This window comes from Mixophyes fleayi, chromosome 4, assembly GCF_038048845.1.
Source record: "Mixophyes fleayi isolate aMixFle1 chromosome 4, aMixFle1.hap1, whole genome shotgun sequence".
Lineage (NCBI taxonomy): Eukaryota > Metazoa > Chordata > Amphibia > Anura > Limnodynastidae > Mixophyes > Mixophyes fleayi.
Window position 1 is genome coordinate 170,545,844 of NC_134405.1, and position 23,639 is coordinate 170,569,482.

The 23,639-nt window shown below is 40.7% G+C and overlaps 1 protein-coding gene across 2 annotated transcripts in view; it reads left to right on the forward strand.

Moving 5' to 3' along the window:
• CPNE8 (copine 8) overlaps positions 1–23,639 on the forward strand; it is a 349,264-nt gene that overhangs the window by 147,048 nt on the left and 178,577 nt on the right. For both annotated transcript variants that reach the window (XM_075208844.1, XM_075208843.1), the window contains exon 5: positions 12,865–12,904. In XM_075208844.1, the coding sequence (XP_075064945.1) occupies positions 12,865–12,904 (40 nt within the window). The remainder of the gene's footprint in view (positions 1–12,864; positions 12,905–23,639) is intronic.

Below are 23,639 nucleotides of genomic sequence, written 5' to 3' on the forward strand. Positions count from 1 at the left end.
AACTCATGAGCCCGGCTGCCTCACTTGCCGGGGCGCACCGCTTGCTACACTCGGCGCCTGGCCCGAGAAACCGGAAGTGACGCCCCGGTCATCATGGAGACGGCCGGGACGTTCACTGACACAGGAAGTGAGTCGCGGTGGTGCCCGAGGCCGCCGCAGCTCCTGACAGTACCCCCCCCTTTGACGAGGGGTCAAGGAACCCCGACACCCAGGTTTTTTAGGGAATTTTTTGAAGAATTCTCTTAAAAGTTTTGTAGCATTAAGTTTCCTCCGCGGGACCCAGGACCGCTCTTCCAAGCCGCGATTCCTCCACTGTACCAGGAAGTGCACCTGACCCTGCACGTTCTTAGAATCGAGAATTTTCTGAATTATGTATTTTTGAGGTTTACTCCGATTCTGTACATGCAGACTTGGAGGCTGGGATTGACTTGGGTATAGCACAGGCTTAAGCAAGGAACAATGGAATGTGTTTGGTATCCTTAATGACCCAGGAATTTTCAACCTAAATGCCACGGCATTGATCTGCTTAACAATGAGAAACGGGCCGATGAATTTAGGGCCCAATTTCCTGCAAGGCTGTCTGAGCCTAATATTTAGTGTAGAAAGCCACACTTTCTGGCCCACTTTAAGGGAGCAGGTGGTACGGTGGCGATCCGAAATTTTTTTCGCAGAAAATGAGGCCTGTCTTAAAGCAGATTGCACTTTTTTCCAAATGACCTTGAGGTCAGCAGCTGTGGAACGAATCTCTGGAATACTAGGAGATCTGAGGGAATACAAGGAATTGGATCTGGGATGAAAACCAAAGTTGCAATAGAATGGCGAGATTTGCGTAGATGAATGATATGAATTGTTATAGGCGAATTCTGCCCGACGCAATAAGGACGACCAGTTGTCGTGAAATTCGGAAGTGTAGCATCGTAAGAGCTGCTCCAAGGACTGATTAACCCTTTCAGTCTGCCCATTAGACTGAGGGTGGTATGCAGACGACAGGCTAATCTTGATTCCAAGCAGGGTACAACAGGATTTCCAAAATTGTGCTGGAAATTGTGAACCACGATCCGACACGATATTGGTAGGAAGTCCATGAAGACGGAATATATGCTGGATAAACAGGATAGCCAAATCTCGGGCACTAGGGAGCCTAGATAACGGTATGAAATGTGACATTTTGCTGAAGCGGTCAACTACCACCCATATGGTGTTATGTCCTGCAGAGAGTGGTAGATCGACTATAAAGTCCATTGATAAGTGTGTCCAAGGCTTTGCAGGGATGGACAAGGGAACCAATTGGCCTGCAGGCCGACTCCTGTGGACTTTATTCCTGGCACAGTTATCACAAGAGAGGACATAACTTTTGACATCAGAAAACAATGACTGCCACCAGACTGTTCAGGAGAGAATTTCCAGCGTTTTCTGAACTCCAGGATGTCCAGCAGTCTTACTATTATGTGCCTCTGCAAGAACCGCCTTCCTTAAATGAACCGGAATAAATAGATGTCCCTCTGGCATATTATCAGGAGCTAGTCTTTGGAACCTTTCAAGTGTTGTGCTCAGGTCTTGAGATAGCCCGGCATGAATTATGGAAGAAGGAATGATGGGTTCCGGATTAGTAACTGGAACATGGTGTGCCAAGAAGCTCCGAGATAGAGCATCTACCCGGACATTTTTAGAACCTGGTCGGTAAGTGATTACGAAATTAAAACAAGTAAAGAACAGCGACCAACGGGCCTGTCTGGGGTTCAGGCGTTTGGCTGATTGTATATATTGTAAGTTTTTATGGTCCGTGATAACAGAGATTTGATGTATTGCACCCTCCAGCCAATGTCGCCACTCCTCAAAGGCCCATTTAATTGCCAGTAGTTCCCTATTGCCCACATCGTAGTTGGCTTCGGCTGAAGAGATCTTACGCGAGAAGTAGGCACATGGGTGCAGACGGTGAGTATGAGAGTCCTTCTGAGATAATATAGCACCAGCACCGACATCAGAGGCGTCGACCTCCAGAACAAACGGTTTTTTAGGATCTGGGTATCTGGGTGACAATAGGAGCCACAATATCAGCAAAGCCATGAATGAATCTTCTATAATAATTAGCGAAGCCCAGGAACCTCTGCACCGCTTTGAGATTATTTGGTTGCACCCAATCCAGGATAGCTTGGACCTTGGTTGGATCCATAGAGAACCCTTCCGAAGAAATTACGTAACCTAGGAAGGATACCTTCTGCACCTCAAACTCGCACTTTTCTAATTTGGCGTAAAGGTGGTGTTCTCGCAATTTCTGTAGGACCTGTTTGACGTGACCCCGATGTACAGTTAAAGACTTGGAATAGATGAAAATGTCGTCTAAATAGACGACCACGAAAACAATCGAGGAACTCCCGTAGCACTTCATTAATCAGATCTTGAAACACAGCAGGTGCATTACTGAGGCCAAACGGCATGACCAGATACTCGTAGTGGCCAGAGTGTGTATTGAATTCCATCTTCCATTCATCTCCCTCTCTGATGCGGATGAGGTTGTATGCTCCACGGAGATCGATTTTGGTGAAGACGGTGGCACCTCTTAACTGATCGAATAACACTGAGATGAGAGGGAGAGGATAGGTGTTCTTGACTGTAATTTGATTGAGGCCCCGCTAGTCAATGCAGGGCCACAGTTCACCATCTTTTTTTGAGACAAAAAAGCATCCGGCACCTACAGGAGATTTAGATGGCCTGATGAACTCCCTCTCAAGATTCTCCTCAATATAAGTTTGCATGGACTTGGTCTCGGGACCAGAGAGAGAATACAAGCGCCCCTTTGGAACCAGGAATCAGCTCGATGGCACAGTCAAAATCGCGATGAGGCGGTAGGGAGTCAGCAGCTTGTTTAGAAAACATGTCTAGGAACTCATGGTATTGAGAAGGAAGCTGCTCAGGAACTGATTGCAGGATCCGGAGTGGCAAGGTCAAGCAGGACTGTGAACAAAAAGAGCTCCACTGGATAATCTCTCCTTTCACCCAATCCACAACAGGGTTATGACGAGAAAGCCACGGATGACCCAGAATCAGCGGAACTGACGGAGAGTTGATAAGGAGGAGGGTTATAAACTCTGAATGAAGAGCTCCTATGTTCAGTTGTAGTAGCGGAGTCTCCCAGGTAATCTTGCCTCCAGGCAATGGACTCCCATCTAAGCCACATACAGTAATGGCGGATTTGAGCTTTACCATCGGAATTCCAGCTGAGCGGGCAAACCCGATGTCGAGGAAGTTGCCTGCAGCTCCACTGTCAATGAAGGCAGACAGGTCCACGGAACCAGCACTGAACGTGAGCTGTGCAGGGATTAATACAGCATTTTTCGGGGAAACAATTTGCAGACCTTGGTGAACTTTCCCCTCATGCTCTTTTCCCGGCTTATTAGGGCAGGAACGGGAGAAGTGGCCCTTATTGCCACAATAGAGACATAGGCCTTGTGATCGTCTCCTGTCTTTTTCCTCAGGGGAGAGATGATACGCTCCTAACTGCATAGGCTCCTCACCATCCGTGGGAACAGGAATCAAGGCAGATGGAAGAGAAGATGCCTCCTTCTCAGACTTTCGCTCCTTAATTCTCCTGTCGATTTTAATGGCGAGGTGCATAAGATTCTCCAATGAGGTAGGAGACGGGTATTGCACCAAAGAATCTTTGATCTGTTCCGACAGGCCTAGGCGAAACTGACTGCGTAAGGCAGGGTCATTCCATCCATTGTCAGGTGACCATCTACGGAATTCGGCGCAGTACTCCTCTGCCGACTGCCGACCTTGTTTCAAGGCCCGTAGATGAGCCTCAGCGGAGGCCATTCGATCCGGGTCATCATATAGTAGACCTAATGCCTCGAAGAAAGCGTCTACTGACTGCATGGCAGGACTGGTCTGCGGCAAGGAGAAGGCCCAGGACTGGGGATCACCCTGAAGGAGGGAAATGATAATCCCGACTTTTTGTTGTTCTGAACCAGAGGAGCGGGGTCTCAACCGAAAATAGAGCTTGCAGCTCTCCCTGAAATTCCGGAACAGGGATCTATTTCCGGAAAACCGGTCTGGCAGATTCATTTTAGGTTCGCAGGTGGAATCTGGAATGGATTGTGAAGGTTTTGCAGCTTCTTCCTGAACAGACAAAAGCTCAGACAATCCCTGGATCATTTGGTATAGGGACTCGACATGACCCGCTAGGGCTTGCGCCGGAGATGGTGCGGTTCCGCTTCCATCCATTACACCCTTGTCTCTGGTATGTGTGTGGCCGGTTATAATGTTAGGAACCCCTCTAGCCGGTACAGCACAACCCGGAGTCTGCTCTGCCAGTCAGGTGTTCACTGGAGCCACTAATGGTGGGGACAGACTTGGCCGCAGACTAGCAGAGGGTCGTGAAGTGCGTACCGACTAGGGAGAACCCAGGAAAGCGGAGTGAAGTCCAGGCAAAGGTCGAGGGCCGGCAGCAGACAGGGAATCCAATACTCAAGCCGAGGTCAAGGGTCACAGGCACGGTAGCAAGGTCCAGAAACAGGCAGAAAGGTCAGGGTCACAAGAAACACAGGCAGGGTCCAAATCCAGGCAAGGGGTCATACACAGGGAATCAGTCCAAAAGGTTTTCACCAATACAAGGCAGGAGCAGGAGCAGGTTAGGCTGACAGGTAACTGGACGCTATAACCGGCAGGGAGGCTAAGCCCTCCCTGCCTTATATACAGACTTTGGCCAATCAGGGCTTTGCCCTGAAATGCATCCCAGGTGCGCTACCAACATTAAATAGCCCGCAGGCTATCCTAGCGCATGCACCCGGCTGCCTCACTTGCCGGGGCGCACCGCTTGCTGCACTCGGCGTCCGGCCGTTGCCTTGGCAACGGTCGGGCCCGAGAAACCGGAAGTGACGCCCCGGTCGTCATGGAGACGGCCGGGACGTCACTGACACAGGAAGTGAGTCGCGGCGGTGCCCGAGGCCGCCGCGGCTCCTGACACGTGGTAATATGATGGACTTGGTTGTGACATTTTTACATCTCCCACTAAGCATGTTTCCAGTCAGACTAGCAAATAATTAGGCAAATAGACACATATGCACAAATAGAATCTAGCATCATAGAGAAAAAAAAAATCACAAAAAGTGATAAGCAGTGTTTTGTTTTAATGTGTAACTTAACACTAATCTTTGAAGAAAAAAAAAATACTTTTAAGTTAATATAAATTTACTGGAAGTAGACAATACCTTCCGCAATAAAATCAAGGTTGTAGTGCATACTGCAAGAGTTACTGATTGTCCTTAATTTCCAAGGATTTTAAAGATTTGTCCTTGGAAATTTTTTGTCCCTGCATATAGCCCTGTTTTTTTTAATTAACTAAGTCAGCAATATGATCCCTCATTTTATATATTCTGAGTGCACGGACACATACTAATACATTTCTCATGCACACTAATACAATTCTTATACACACGGACTCCTACTCCTTCTCTCATACTCACATTTGTCATACAAGTCAGGAGTATGATCCCTCTTTTTATATATACTGAGTGCATGGACACACACTAATACATTTCTAATGCACACTAATACAATTCTCATACACACTGACTCATACTCTTTCTCTCATACACACATTTGTCATACACACTGACTCTGATACACACAATCTGACACACATTCTCTCTCTCATACACACAGACACATAAACTCCCTTAAATGTACCTTTTCCTGCAGTGCTGTCTCCAGCTTCCTCAATAATAGTATGGGTAGGGGGCATGTCTGTGCTTTGATTGGCTGACACAGTCCTTAGCCAGTCAGAGCACAACAGAGACAGTGAAGGTATCCTGCATGAGCAGGAAACTCCTCTGCATTACTAAGTAGCACAGGCTGCTCCTACACCTCTTCCTCTGTGGGGGCACTGGTGATTGCATTCCGGGACACACATTCTCTCTCTCATACACACAGACACATAAACTCCCTTAAATGTACCTTTTCCTGCAGTGCTGTCTCCAGCTTCCTCAATAATAGTATGGGTAGGGGGCATGTCTGTGCTTTGATTGGCTGACACAGTCCTTAGCCAGTCAGAGCACAACAGAGACAGTGAAGGTATCCTGCATGAGCAGGAAACTCCTCTGCATTACTAAGTAGCACAGGCTGCTCCTACACCTCTTCCTCTGTGGGGGCACTGGTGATTGCATTCCGGATCCGCCCTCCTATCAAAAGGGGGTGGAGCTGTCGGGCAGTGGGCCCACTGGAGGTCTTCCTGGGTACCCACTGGGCCAGTCCGTCACTGGGTGTAGACAACCCGGTAGTAGAATTTAACATCAATTGATCGTAAAGGTTTTATTCCAGGACCCAGTGGGTAATGGTCTGACCTTCCACTGTTTGACTTTACATTTAGACTGCTGACTGTCCCACCAATGAGTTTACTTTCATTTGAATAAAATTAACTGTGACCTTTGCCAATTTACATCTTGTGTCCATGTGGTTTTTACATTGTAAATACAATAATAATAAATAACATCTCAAGGATTTTGGGTGCATGAAAGAGAGACATCCACAATATCATCATCATTATCATTCATTTATTTATATAGAGCTACATACACACAGACTAGGGTCAATTTGTTAGCAGCCAATTAACCTACTAGTATGTTTTGGAGTGTGGGAGGAAACTGGAGCACCCGGAGTAAACCCACGAAAACACGAGGAGGCCATACATAATCCTCACAGATAAGGCCATGGTCGGGAATTGAACTCATGACCCCAGTGCTGTATGGCAGAAGTGCTAACCACTAAGCCATTGTACTGCCCACAAAATGCAGTTTATTGATTTCTAGAACCAGGCAGTCAACATTGATAAGTTTAGACAACCATATTTCTGGACAAATATGACTTTTTGATTTTAACATTTTTTTGTGTGCCACTTGAATACTGATAATAAGAAGATCTTCGCTAGGTTGGCTCAGTCTTTTACTGTCTGTGTGGAGCTTGTATGTTCTTCCAATGTTTGGATGGGTTTCATCTGGGTGCTCTAGTTTCCTCACACAGTCCAGAAACATACCGGTAGGTTATTGGATTCTGAGAAAAATAACCCTGTTAAGTTTGTTTGATTGTTTTTGTGGTAGAGAGATAAGACCACAAGTTTCACTGGGGCAGGGACTGGAATGTAATCCTAGGAGTATAGTTACAAATATAAACAGCAAACCTTTAAAATTTCATTAGGGATGAAGTTAGCACCATCCAAATTGCAAACACAAACAAAATTCACATTCTTGCAAAAGGGACTCTTTGTATAAATAACTCTGCTTGCATATGTCCATTAAGATGGTAGACGATGAACATGATCTTAAATGTGGTAGATACATAAATGTGGTATATACATTCATTCTTCTCATCTGTAAAAATTACACACATTATTCTACAGCCTATACACTTAAATCATGTGGAATTGAAATAGCCAAAGGATACTGATATGTCTGATAAAATATGTTTTTTAAATGATCCACCATCATGAATCCTAAGAAGTTTGCAATATCACTAAAATATAATCTGATCTTGCCACAGTAAGTGTTCCTGAAGGAGTCTCCAGATTTGTAAAGGTTTATATGGTGTAAAATACCAGTGTGACTTGGTAGTGTTTTTGCCTAATTTGGTAAACGGTACCACCTCTAAAACTTGTCTTTTGAATGGAGAATGTTAAATTTGGCTTCATTATCACTAAACTGAGAAGCAATTTCATTAGTATAGAATTGGCTTTATGTAATGGTCACCAACCTCCCCCTTATTTGCTGTCTTATTTTATTTTTATATACCAAAGAGGTATTGATGAGTCAAATTATTTATTGGTAACAACCTTTTGAAGAAAACCTCACATAATATAGAGAGTATAAAGTGTTATATTGCAGAAACTGCCTTTTGTAAAGTAAAACAATCTAGTTTGCTTTGGGTAGGGTACCTAATTGCGACAGACCTATATTCAGCGTTGATACCTTGGATTGTGAATGTTACCAATCATACTGACAACATTGTCAACTTATTTGCATAATGTGTCTGCATTTAGCCTGCCGACATTTTCATTTCAGCAGGTTAAGTGCTGACATTAGGTCCGTTGCAGTTATAACTGCCACCGGTTTGTTTCATATACAACAGTTTTCCTACAATTACAAGTTTTTATGAAATTGCATGACCGGTAAAATCACAATTAAGCATTGTTTGCTTAACAACAAATCATGGCACATTTATACACAAAGATGTGAGAAAGTTAAAAAAGTTGGCACGTTTACACTTGTAAGATCTAAAATTCTGACCCAAGTCTGGCTGTGGTGTCAAGTATATCTGGAAGCGCTTCAATCAGCTGGAGAGAATTGACACAGACCAAGTTCTGTATACAAGGAATATTCTCTAGTTTATTGATACAAAGATACAAGTTTTTATAGCCTACTGAATAAATGAATCCTATGTCATATGCATACAATTCTATACCATTAGTTTATGAGAGGCACTACTGATTAACTTTCTCACGTATTCTTGAGGTGTTTATTTTTCTCCCCCTTCTAAGGACAGATGAGCCTATTGTTTTTTATCTCAAGGGGAGCTGGAGATATGCTATGTGCAACATCAAGGGCACAGCTCCCATACTACCAGCTGGATATGAAGCTACTTATTGTTTTATTCTTGATACATTTATTTTGGTGTTCTCTATCAGCTCAACTTTAAGGCCATAGGCCCACATATTGTAAGACTGCAAATCAGCAGAAAAATGAATAATCTCTTCTAGCAAATAATATTTCTTTGCAAGTTACAATAAAATGGCTGAACAAAGGCCTTATTAGGCCTTAACAAAAAATCATATTTAACACACTCTATATGGTATGGTGGCACAGATTCTTTTTAAAAGCAAATGTATGGACAGTTCTCCTGGAATAATTAAGCATTATTATTCTTCATTAAATATCATTTAATATAACAGTATGTCTAAAATGTTATTAGTTTTATAACATTAATAGATAAATACATATAGAGAAACGTAGAAATACATCTTTGTATATTATGTGGCTAATCAACACATTCTCTTGATTGGAACAATCAATTGTAACTCAAGAGATGGTTACAGAATTATGGATTCCACAGTGTTATAAAGGTTTTCTTGCATTACTTTGCTTCCAGTTTATAACAATATTGCATTTTTCTCTTGGAATGTAGAGTAAATTTACAAATTTTTGGAAACAACACTCTGGCTTTCGATCAATGACTACCGCCCTCTCAATTTTACCTGGTCAAGCCTCCCCCTTTCCCCATTGTGTCACCACCATAAAAGACAGCAGCTTTTGACCTTAGAGGCACCTGCTAATGGTTCTCATTCAGTCACGGGCATGGAATAGGCCTGGAGGGACAGGCTGCGAGTCACCTCACATGACTACCTACAATCACCGTTCCTTCTAGTCATGTGCTGGTAATGTTGGAAACCAACACTCATCCCCTTGAGTTATAGTTACTGCTGGGCAAGGGTAGCAGAGCAGTGTGTCCCTTCAGTGCTGTTTTTCTGTCATTGTAGTCTATCTGCTATGTAATGTTCATATAATATACTGTATGTGGTAGAGAAGATCCAAAAGCAGCCCGGTCTCTGGAATCTCCACATAGCAGACTGGGTTCTGGGTCAGTAAAACAATGATGCAGGAGCACACACAAAATACATGCTGTAGGTCAGTATGCTTGTAGAAAAACTTAGGTATATTTATGGGATAAAAGAAACTGAATGCATTCAACTATTCAGTAGATAGTAGTTGGAACAAAGATTGATTATCTTCTCCAGTGCTGCCATCTAGGTCTCCCTCTGCTCTTAAATCAGTGTGTCAGTGTGACCTGCTGCCACTGGAAGTCCACATTTTCTTTTCATGTTTTTGCCGGATCATCTGCGTTATTCAGTCTTAAATTAAATTGTTCCAGGCCTGTAATTGTCTCTATTCTTTTTTCAGGTCCACTTTATATTGCAGTATGACCACCAATGACTTAATGTGTGTTTCATTGCATACATTCCCTTTTGTTTTGGGGGCATATAAACACTATTTTCTTTTCATATTTTTCGAGCACACATGCTTGAAACTAATGTACAAAGCCACATCATAAAAACTTTTTCACTTTTAACCATTGGAAATTTTGATTCATCTAGTAATGCTGGGCTCTTGGCATCTACCTGTGTGTAGTGGCACAGCCTCATCTTGTTGTTAAGATTTGAGTTGTTGGCATAAACACTATTGCTCTTCATAGCCTAGACCATAAACACCAGAAAACATTTGATTTTTTGGGGTGTAAATAATATCATTGTACAGTATGCATAAATGTATTATTCTTTATTAGATTTAATTAGTCTGATTATACGAAAGTCCTAAATGCTGTTAACTGATTGGATGCCGTTGGTTACAGCATACGTTGCTTTTTGCATATGTGATTAAATAAGCTCCATTGTTTTATATATAAATGAAATGCATTGTTGCTGCTTAATACACATTTCTTATATTCTGCCAAACAGCATATGTTAGGCTTTTTATGACTATCTCAAATGTGTTCTTTTATTGTGCCTTTGTACGAATGGGTTGGATTCATGCTTTTATGTCCTTTCCCTTTGTCTTTGAAGTTCTTTTTCTGATCTCTAATTAATTTTAAATTACAGGCACTCTTTATATCTTGGCAGTAATGGGGCATAATGTATTTAACTTTATCATAGCCCACAATGTAGCCAGGAACTGTGATACATTCCACAGTTAAATCATGTTATCTGTCAAATACTCTGACTATGCAGTTATGTATGTTCTTTGTGTTGTACATTGCTTTTGTTTTACTTTTGTGTCTGCATTTTTTTACTGCCTCTAATTATCTGTCTGAGGGTACAAGTCTTTCTGCTTTCACCTTACAAGATGACCAATATTGTAGATGCTGAGAAAGTGGTTGTTTTGTGGAGATGCTCAACAATATACATAATTCAAACACTGAATCTTGTTTTTCAGTTGATAGCAAACTTGCTAGAAAATGGGAGTGTTTGCTACAAACAAAGCCATTTTCTTCATGTGAACTAGTGGCTTTAGACACTGACATCTGAGCTAAACTAAGAAAAGTTTTATTGTAATTATAGATTAATATTAGTATCATACAGCAGCAGGGCCTGCGCTACTATTAGGTGAACATAGGCAAACACCTAGGACACCAATGGTTAATGGGGCAACTAAAACACTGAATGTTAAGATAATCAATATTTGTTCTCATAATGTCACCCACTCTGTGTGTTTTAATGTCCCTGCGGAGTCCCTACACGGAACACTGACCACTGACATTGAGGGAAAGCAGCCTGCAGATTCTTACCTGCTGATTCTCAATGTCAGTGATGGGCTGTGAGAGTGGCACTGGGCTATTTTGTTACTGCCCAATGCCAGTCTCCCAGATTGAGCAGGAGATGGCGCAATCACTCATTCCTGTTTGCTAATATAAGAAGCTCTATAACCATACATCTCAAATATTACTACCTGGAGAACATGGGCTCAGTGCTGTTGTGTCCTGCAATGCATTTCTAGATTATAGCCCTCTCTTCCTTGGGTCCCTGTGTTTTTTTTGTTTTGTTGCCAATATATTTGGGGACAAATAGTCATCCGGGTATAGCAATACTAATATAATTATAATTAAGAGCCACATGTCTACCTATGTTTTGAATGCTGCTGCTTAGGTATAGACTATAGTCTAGGACTATAATGTGCTGTCACACAAAGGACATTACAGTGTAACATATAGGAGAGATGCATGGAATCATGGATATGTAGACCTGCCTGATTATTTCCATGCAGCTGAAAGCAAGGATCTGAGCTTGTGCCTACTCTCCACCTTACCAACACCAAAATCATCAGCTATATATAAATTAAAAAAAATAGTTACCATTATGAAGTGTTCAAACCAGCCTGTTCTAGTAGCACCCTTTTAAAACAAAAAAAGCATTTTGAGTAATACAATCTTCAAGAGTATCTGCTGCATGTTAAGTATTACTAGTGTCTAGATGTATATTTATAATGTTATCTTTATATATTATATAATTTTATATTTATATTACAATTCATTTCTTATGTATTTTTTTTTAATTGTCAAATACACTGATCTTCACTGAGACGCCAAAAAACTACCCAACACAGTCGGAGGCAGTGTTTTGTTTTTTTCCTTTTCTTACTGTCGCCCCATGCTGCTGTCAGATGACTCCTTGTTGTCTCCTGTTTTGACTCCTGCTCCCTGCATAACATATCGCTTGGTAGGAGCTGCACAATTTCAACTACTGAATGTGCCAGTCATGCCTGAAATAAAAAACAAAGCAGCAACACATGTGTCACCATGGTTCGCAGGGCCCATGGTGATTGCCCTATGAAAGGTATTGTCTACCTGTAGCATCTGGAGTAACTAGACCAGCAACTCACTTGAAAGAGAGGTCAACCCAGTTGTTGTAAGGGTGCACCTTTGGGAGGTAAATGTCCTCCGTTTTCTCATGTTAAAAACTTGACCTCTAATTTTGCCAAACTCTGGTGATTGTGTCCCTTACTTAATGATAAAGTTTTAGTTATGATTTCGGGGAGTCATGTCATTGTTGAACATCAACCATTAAGCTTTTTACTCCTTTAACCTGACAATTTGTTACATTACAAAATATTGTGATATCATTTTACATGTTCTAGCAAGAGTGTACAAGTACTGACATTTGAAGCTGTGTTTAGTTTATTTACAGATTTCTATAAATAGTAGCATTTATCTTATTATAGGCTTGAATGACAAAAAAAACCATTATACGGTTCTTATTACTCACTGTAAATGCCATCTGAAAATAATGTGACAGTATACTCAAATAAATTCTCTTTCCTTTATTTTTAGGTATGACGTTGACTCAAAAAGTCCCAATTTATCAAAACATGTAAGTTATAATTCCATTTTCTATCTTGTGTTGTATTTTATGTGTTATTAATAGCCAACAATGTTTGATGGTATAATAACTAGCAGCACCATTGCAATGTAATGTGATGCATTATTGTATGTTGTTAAAATGCATTTGCCACCTACACAGTCATGGCATCAGTTTTGTAAGCTGAAACAATATCTATGAGAATGCAGTCTGTTAATTCGCTAGGAACCAGTGGCTCATACTTTTTTGCTCATGAGGTGTCTCTGATTTCAGTGATAGATTTCTAACAAAATCATTGGTTGCATAAGTGTTCAGCCCACAAAGTGCCTCTACTTTGTACATGTGATAAGTTCACTTTGCATGTGATTTCATGCATGAAGGGGGGGGGGGAGGTAACCCCTTGCCCTCCCTCTTCCCATTGTACATAGTATTTCAGTGGCTGACAAGCCTTGACCCTTGCTGTTTTTAGACTAAAAAGAACGTGGCAGAACGTGGCAGCGAGCATAATAACACTACAGGACTTATTTGATGAATCATGCAGCTTAATGATGAGAATCACATCCAAAACACTCACAATTAGTATGACATTGTAATGTTTCTGAACTTGCCACTCGCTCCTGGCATTAAAACAGGTGTCAGCATTTTGTCCTGGTCACACATAGGCTGCCTGGTGCTATGAGGTTCAAGTATTACATCAGCAGTGCATTGAATTAAACCCTACAGACTGAGTTGAGATGGAACAGTGATGAGCAAGGTATAACAGAAAGGGTGGGATTTTTTGTAAAACCTCCCAATTTAAGGTTTGTCATTAATGACTATAAAATTAACAGGTGACATTAATAGAAGAAAACATTCTGTGCCTTTTGGGACTTTATATTCCACATATGTGTTGGACGTACCCTGCAGTATATTGTCTGTTAGAGTGTACCTAGACACATATTCAACAACAGAGTTCTTTAGAACCTCTCCTAGTTGAATACAGATGTGCATGTGACTGATTTACGTGCGTTTAAAAAAAAACGCAAATTATGTACGTTTTGCATGCCTTAAAGAATCAGGCCCAGTGGCACCAATACTTTGCACCAGTGCAAAACAGCCTGTTCATCTGTAAAACCTGATTTACGCAAGTCCATTACTTTTCTACTGCAGGTCTCACTACTTTGTTATATAAAAGGCAGGACTACACACAGTATAAATAAAGCATGTAATGAGGATAGATAATGCTAATGTACATAGGTTTATACTCTTACCACTTTGAAATTGAATATGTGAAATAAGGTCCAATAAATTACAGACAAAAGCGGGTTATTTTTCCCCCAAATTGCAGTCATAATCCACTGTGATCGGAAAACTATTAAATTAGTATAACAGGTTTGTGCTATTTTTTTATTTATGACATTTAGATTTTACATTTCTATTTTCCAAGTTTTCTATCTACAATTCATGGTGCACACATGTTGTATAAGTTCAATCATTTGCTTAAATTTAGTCACCATGTTTAGCCCAAAATGTTTACCTTGCTGTCATTAGATATCTATTTGCCGGTCAGCTAGAAATATTCATTTGTTACATTGAATTAGAGCTAAATAAAGTATGAATCCCCCTTTGGTTAGATAGAGTTAACCTTTCTCATCGTGTGACACCAAGGAAGCCTCATGTTGGCATTGTCTCCTCCAATCTTTTCAACCTCATAATATTGCAACTAGCTTATTATTGTCTTTTTGACCTTTTTGATTATACTGTACATAAAGTATAACCCACATTGTACCAAGCGATGCCTGCCACTTGTAAACTAGCATAAATTAACACAATCTGGGGGTAAATGTATGAACATGCGGGTTCTTCAACATTTCAGAGAAACCAGTTGTAAGTTCTCATTAAAAGAAACGTATTATACAATGTTACAGGTAGTGGTTGCAGAAGGGGTGTATAAGGTGGTACGCCATACCACCACTTCTCCAAATGCCTTCATTGTAAAACTATTAAATTCTAGTCACTTACATTCCCTTTACATTTTTTATACTGCCACTTCTAAATTTCCACTTCAACCACTGATTACAGGATTATATATGTTTCTTTAATATATGTATTACATTATATTGAACTAGCTTAAATAATCCCAACATGTGTCATTTGTATGTGTGTTTGTGTGTGCATATGTGTGTGTGCCTACAGCTGGTGAAATACTTAAATTATGGTTATCTGTAATCCTCATAAAACGATCCCAGGATAAAACCCCAATCCAAAGACAGAATGATGAATTCCTAAGGAATATAAAAGAAAAAGACACACCAAGTGGCCTCATATGTGTAGAAATGTTTCCAAAGTGTTTCTTCTCAAGTGGTTAAAAACACTTACAAAAAACTAGTAAAAATGAGGCTTATCTGAATCAACATATCATAAACAGTGTTGTCACAGGTCCAGAACAAGCTGCAACACAGAAAGATATAGTATGTAGCACAACCCTCTAACGCATTGTATGCACAGTACTTCATCAGGGGTAGATGGATTGGCTGGAGATGGACTTGTTTTTATAATATACATGATTACTTAATAGAAGACTATCCTGTGAACAATTCTGAGGAGGGCATCTAATGATGATGAGATCCATTTTTTCCACAGAGAAAAAAACAAAAATGGCCAAAATCTCGCAAGATCAAAATCTAATTGTATCCCAACAACAAAATAGCCAACACCATCAAGGAGTCAAAAAAACAAAATCGTTGAAAAAAAGTTGAATTACATGTGATAAAGCTATTTATTTTAGATTCTTTTTCTTTTTTTTATAAAACACTCATTTTACTTGTCCATAAATTTACAGACATTGCACCGTTGACACGGAAAGCAGTAATTTTTTGCATATGACAATGGACGGCAAGACCAACCACTAACAGGGGCAGGAGGCAATGACTCCTTTCTCAATAAGCTTGGTGCTAGAATAGATTTTAATTTGCTAGCTCTTCTATAAATAACCTTAGGTTTAGAAGGCAAATGTGGATGCAAAACAGGATCACGCAGCAGACTATCCCAATGTTTTTAGTATTCACTCAATACTCCTATGTTTATTATTATAGCTAGCAATAAAAATATGATTATTTTCAAAATTTGAACTCATCTTACAATTGTCAATCTTTTTAGGCTGTAATAAATTGTTTCCTATTAACATTAGTGGTGTTTTCAATAGCACCATCTAACATATTTCCACTATAACCACTATCAATGAACCTGTTTCAGAAATCGACATTGCTGAATAAACACTTGCGAATTACTGCAGTTTTTCCTAAGTCTAAGAAACTGGGAATATGGAGCTTTTCTTTTTTCCTTTGGTCTAAATGGCAGCTATCTGAAGACACAAAACTATTAGCATCAACCTTCATAAAATATGTTTTGGTTTCAATCTTACCAAGCTTATTGATTTCTAAATCTAGAGTTTAAAAGTTAATGGTGGTAGCATCAACCCTAGAGGTAAATTTCAAATTCCAATCATTTATATTAAGTTGGGTCACACACTTTTCTACTTCCTCAAAAGTTCCATTCCAAATCAATATTATATCATCAATATCGTGGTTAGCACTTCTGCCTCTCAGCACTGGGGTCATGAGTGTGATTCCCGACCATGGCCTTTATCTGTGTGGAGTTTGTATGTTCTCCCCGTGTTTGCGTGGGTTTCCTCCGGGTGCTCAGGTTTCCTCCCACACTCCAAAAACATGCTAGTAGGTTAATTGACTGCTATTAAATTGATCCTAGTCTATGCGTCTGTCTGTATGTGTGTGTGTGTGTGTTAGGGAATGTAGACTGTAGGTTCCAATGGGGCAGGGACCAATGTGAGTGAGTTCTCTGGACAGCGCTGAGGAATTAGTGGTGCTATATAAATAAATGATGATGATGTTGATAGCTATATATATATATATATATATATATATATATATATATATATAAATATACATACATACCAGTTTGATTTGCACTCACATTTCCAAAATTGCAGATAGTCAACATTTCGGTCACAGATCACATATTGAGACCTTGATAATTGATGCTCCACTAGCACTCCACACTGAAAATAATCAACACTGAATTTGACAAAGGCGACTATATATATTTTTAATGAGCGACACAACAGTTTTACCCCCAGAGATATACAAAACCTGAGAAATCATTAAACAAGGCTACATGCATCATCAGGTTTTTCTAATACTGTAATTACGACAATCAAACTGTGTGTTGACTACTATGATTTTATTGAATACATCATACCCTTATCAGTCTGTTAGATAAGAGGTACAGTCATGGCCAAAAGTTTTGAGAATGACACAAGTATTGGTTTTCACAAAGTTTGCTGCTTCAGTGTTTTTAGATCTTTTGTCAGATGTTGCTATGGTATACTGAAGTAAAATTACAAGCATTTCATAAGTGTCAAAGGCTTTTATTGATAGTTACATTAAGTTTATACAAGGAGTCAATATTTGCAATGTTGACCCTTCTTTTTGAAGACCTCTGCAATTCGCCCTGGCATGCTGTCAATCAACTTCTGAGCCACATACTGACTGATGGCCGCCCATTCCTGCCTAATCAATGCTTGGAGTTTGTCAGAATTTGTGGGTTTTTATTTGTTCATGTGCCTCTTGAGGATTGACCACATGTTCTCAATGGGATTAAGGTCTGGGGAGTTTCCTGGCTGTGGACCCAAAATGTCAATGTTTTGATCCCCAAGCCACTTAGCAGTGGCGGATCCAGGGGGGGGGGGGCGATCGGGGCAATGGCTTGCTGCAGGTCCGTCCAGCAGTGACAGTGAGCTGCCCGGCTGCTCTGATTGAGTTTTAAACACAATCAGAGCAGCGGGACAGCACACTGCCACTGCTGAACGGACCTGCACATACTGTGCAGCCGCCGGCAGCCTTAGACATCAGAAAGGGGGCGGGGCCTAAATCCCCCTCCCTAAAATCACCCCGGGTAGGACAAATGTCTAGATCCGCCCCTGCCACTTAGTTATCATTTTCACCTTATGGCAAGGTGCTCCATAATGCTGGAAAAAACATTGTTCGTCACCAAGTTAGAGAAGTGGGAGAAGTTAATCTTGGCGGATGTTTTGGTACCATTTTTTATTCATGGCTGTGTTCTTAGACAAAATTGTGAGTGAGCCCACTCCCTTGGCTGAGAAGCAACCCCACACATGCATGGTCTCAGGATGATTTACTGTTGGCATGACACAGGACTGGTGGTAGCGCACTCAGGACTGATGGTACCTTTCCTTTTCCGGACAAGCGTTTTTCCAGATGCCCCAAACAATCTGAAAGGAGATTTATCAGAGAGAATTACTTTACCACAGTCCTCAGCAGTACCTTTTGCAGAATATCAGTCTTTCCTTGATGTTTTTCCTGGAGAGAAGTGGCTTCTTTGCTGGCCTTCTTGACACCAGGCCATCCTCCAAAATTTTCCTCCTCACTGTGCGTGCAGATGCACTCACACCCCTGCCTACTGCCATTCCTGAGCAAGCTCTGCACTGAGGTGTCCCAATCCTGCAGCTGAATCAACTTTTGGAGACTGTCCTTGTGCTTGCTGGACGTTCGTTGGTGCCCTGAAGCTTTCCTTCACAACTATTGAACCTCTTCTTGAAGTTCTTGATGATCCAATAAATGGTTTATTTAGATGCAGTCTTACTAGCAGCAATATCCTTACCTGTGAAGCTCTTTTTGTGCAAAGCAATGATGACTGCACATGTTTCCTTGCAGATAACCATGGTTAACGGAGTAAGATCAATGATTTCAAGCGCCACACTCATTTTCAAAGCTTCCAGTCTGTTATTCTAATTCAATCAGCATTACAGAGTGATCTCCAACCTTGTCCTCTTCCACACTCTCCCCTCTGTTAACGAGAGAATCCCTGACCTGATGTCAGCTGGTCCTTTTGTGGCAGGGCTGAACTGCAGTGGAAATGTTGTTTTTGGGATAAAGTTCATTGTCGTGTCAAAGAGGAACTTTGAAATTATTTGCAATTCATCTGATCACTCTTCATGACATTCTGGAGTATATGCAAATTGCCATCATAAAAACTGAGGCAGCAGACTTTGTGAAAAATAATATTTGTGTCATTCTAAAAACTTTTGGCCATGACTGCAGACAGTGGTAGACAGTAAAAGGTTCAGTGTGTTTGGAATGTCCACACTCGATGTCTATTGAGTAGAGTTGCATATAGAATAGACATGAATTCTAGAATGTGATGGAATATTCAATCATCCACTTATACCCATTGGTTTTCCAGGATGTCGCATCTAACCCTACACACTCCATACAGATGCATTACAGAAGCTTGGTCGGTGTACTGTAGTAACAGTTAGGCTATGTATACACTACAGAAACTTTTGACCAATGTGTTATATATAATGATTTTACCAATGACTGGAAAAAAAAGGTTCCAATCAGAATGTCGATTATGTGTACACACTATACACATTTTACATGATTTACCATCAGATCTTCATCTGACATAACCATCGGCTGAAAAGAACATGACTCTGTAAACTCTATGGAGATCCTGAGGGCATTGACACTGCAGAATTGGTACAACATTGTTCCATTGCTGAATGAGATTTTCAAGTAATTTTGAATTTCAAGTGTTTTGGAATGATAATCGTTCATTGTACCACACTACTATGATATCTTTAAGGTACTGTGGTATCTTTAGGGGCAAACTGGAAATCAGCTAAACCACCTAACTATCAAAGGGATAGATAGAAAAAGATTGGATATGTTTCTTGGGGAAAACTGCCCCATGCAAACATGGGAAAGCCTATTTAACAAGGACAGCGGTGGTACAAGTAGCTCAACATATAGAAAAACTAGAACAACACTCAATAACACTACTATATCTTAGCATTTAGTCTGGGGGAGATGTATGTGGGGGCAGACATGTGTTTTTCTCACAAAGTGGTTAGAAAATACAGTTAAACAAGATGGTTGAACAAACATTGAACAACAATTGAAGACCTCTGGAAATAATCTACATCTGCTGCAGCATTACTCTTATTGCACATGACATTACAACTAGGTCATTCTTTTAATTCCTGCATTTGTTGCTATTTTCCTTCTAAATGCCAATGTTTCCAAATTATGTTTCTTGCTTTCCTTTCATGGCATTATCTTTAGAACTATATCACCCTTCATGCTTCCTGCAACACACACCTCTGTCCACATTGTCTCTTCATTACTTCACTCACCTCTAGTTACACTCATGAACTGTTGTCCTATATATAAAATTCAATAGTTATAACAGCCTCACCCTATTGCCCGAAACTAAAAGGTCACACCTCTTACAATCATCTTTCCTATCTTTCTTCCCCCCTGATTCTAGTAGCTGGTGATATATCACCTAATCCAGGTCCCCCACACTTCTCGCACCTATATCTGAACTAGAGATGAGCGGGCTCGGATTATCACAATCCGAGCCCACCCGAACAGTGCGGATCCGACGGCGATCCGAGCACTGTTCGGGTATTTACGGCGTGGAGAATCAGTGAAACCGAGGCTGAGACTCCAAATCCCGCTGTCAGATTCTCGCGAGACTCTGATTCTATAAATTCTCTCGCTTGCCGCCGCCATCTTCAGTCTTCAACTAATGGTGTTGATAAAAGTTTTTGGCACAGGTTAGTAAAATCCCACATGTGCGCTGGTACTACTGTCAAATACTGCCCAGGGGATTGGTTTGGGAGGTTTGATCATTGATAATTTTCCTTCAAACTGCTTTTACTATAGATAGTTGTGTGCTTGAAGATCTTCCCACATGTTGTGTGCTATGTTTGTTGTAAAGTTTGAACACATGGTCATGAATTATGGATGTGCATTTTAGCCTTGTATTGTATCATGCATGTGACAAATTCTTATATCAAGTTTGTTCATGACTTTGTTAAGAAGTTTTACTCTCATGTGTAATTAAGTTCTGTTCTCAAATTATTCTATGTATGTATTAGCCATATGTATGTATCTACGCTGATTGCTGTTATTTTGTATGGTCAAATATTGTGCCATATGTTTATGAAGCACAGACCACAAATGATCTTTTGGAGATTACCATTGATCTGATCACATATGGTCACCACTGTGTGTTATCAAATGCTGGCTACAGTTTTTATGCTTCAAGTGTTAAGCTTTGATCACAGATTGTCACTTCCCTGTTTTCTGATCTATTCACAAATCATCGTCCCATATTTCTTCCAAAGCTTGCAGAAACATTAGCACTAATTGTAGTTTACATTTGTTATATATATCACAATACTGTCCCTGCTGCTACATCTGATCCCAGATTGCAGAATTTTAGTTGAAGATTTTTTACTTTGAATGTCCTCTGAATTATTGAATGCATTGTTGAAACAAGTGCATTTGTCAAACCTCTGAGTTTTCTAGGATTATTAGAGAATCTTGGTCTGAGTTTGCCCATTCCATATCTGGACAGTGAGCTTCCAATGTTGAGAGATATGTTTTAAGGTTGATCTAGGTGTGTGTCTTATATATATGCAGACGCTGCATGTCATTACGAGAAAGACTTCATTTTTGTACTGTACTAGATTAATTTAGCTCATGTGTCCATTACTTATTGTAATGTGGAATCAGTGATTGTTCTATCTGGTCTCGTTGATCTGCAAGTAAATTTTCATTGGAGTGTTACTGAGATTCTAGTTTACCATTTGGTTTAATTGACATGGATCTGATTTACTTTGTTCCTGTATTAGAAGCAGAATCTAAATGATGGACTTGTGTTTGCTTGGATGTGTTTGATCTGTAACTCTGTTCCTTGTCTAATCCCTTCATGTGTCACTGAACCTGTAAACTGTTTTTTTGCCAATGCTTATAGTTTATCTTTGAAATGCAAGCATCCTGTAATCTAGTCTAATGCCCAGGAATGTCTTAGATCACTGATATGGTCAAAGTGTTTTCCTTAACTGAAAGAGATTTATAATTTAATTTTAATTGCATTGTATACAAGGGCCCAAGGACAATTCCATCTTGCACCTCTTTTTTTGGCATTATGTGCTCTTTGGGGCCTAGGTTTTTCAAACTGCCATCCTGTCTGCCACTGCAGTGCCACTACTAGATGGGTCAGGTGTTTGTGCCGCCCACTTGTGTCGCTTAGCTTAGACATCCAGCTACCTCGGTGCAATCTTTTGGCCTAAAAACAATATTGTGAGGTGTGAGGTGTTCAGAATAGACTGGAAATTAGTGGAAATGATTGTTATTGAATGTTATTGAGGTTAATTGTCAAATACAGGAGTGAAAAAAAAAACCCAAAAAACTGTTTTTTAGCACTTGTTATGCTTTTTTAAAAAAAAATCAGAACCCAAAACCCTAAATCGGAACCAAAACCTTTCGTGGGGTGTTTTGGCAAAACAAATCAGAACCCAAAACCTCAAGCTAATCAGAACCCAAAACCCAAAACACTAAAAGTGGCCGGTGCACACCCCTAATCTGAACGCTACTGAAATCCAGCAAACCGCAAACGCATCACCTGTCTCCCCTCTCTTCCAAAGTCCTTTAAAGTGCCCTTTGGAATGTATGCTCTCTTTGTAACAAATTTACCTCCGTACATGACCTCTTCCTCTCAAACAACCTCAACCTTATGGCAATAACAGAAACGTGGCTCACGCAATCAGACACTGCCTCACCTGCAGCCCTTTCACATGGTGGCCTCCATTTCACCCACACCCCCAGACTTGAAGGCAGACAAGTAGGCAGGGTTGGACTACTTGTTTCCCCCACAGTGCACATTCACAGTTCTACCAAATGTCCCATCACTCACATTCACATCTTTTGAAGTACATACTGTTAGGATTTTTAACCCATTCTCTATGCCTATCACTGTGATCTATCACCCCCCTGGACCCCACTAACAATTTCTTGAACATTTCTCTGCGTGGCTCCATCACTTCATATCTTCTGACATCCCCACCATCATCATGGGTGATTTTAACATCCGTATTGCTAATCCATCTTCCAATGCTGCTTCAATACTGCTCTCTCTAACCTCCTCACTTGACTTCTCCCAGTGGATTGAATCTGCTACTCATCAGGATGGCCACTGTCTTGATCTCGTTTTCTACAGACTATGCTCAGTTTCTAATTTCCGTAACACTCCTTTCCCCCTCTCATATCATCACTGTATTAGTTACTCGCTCACTTCCAGTTCCTTAACCTCCGTGCTGTCTTACTCTTCCAAGCCTGCTCATACCCGCAGTAATATTAACTCTATTGATATTCAGCAGTTTTCCACCTCTCTCCAACACCTTCTCCCCCCAATTTCTACATTCTCCTCCCCTGATATTGCAGGTCCTCATTTTCACCATAACCTAGCAACTGCCCTTGATCAAGGGGCTCCAGCGACTTTTCATACTCCACGTAGAATTTGTTGTCAACCCTGGCACACTAAAGTAACACAAAATCTACAAAAACTTTCTCGTAAAGCTGAACGTCACTGCCGTATATCTTGTATGTCTAATTATTTCAGCGCATATACTGATATCTACTACTCCTATCAAAATGCTCTGGACACTGCTAAGCAAGCATACTTCTAATCTCTCATCTATGCTCAGACTTCAAACCCCAAACACCTTTTTAACACATCTAAATCTCTTCTCAATTCTCCCACCTCAAACCGTTCAACTACCATCAGTGCCCAGGAGCTTGCTTCCTATTTCAAGGACAATATTGATAAGATCAGACTTGAAATGGTATCATCTCCCTTGGCTAGCAATCGGCTC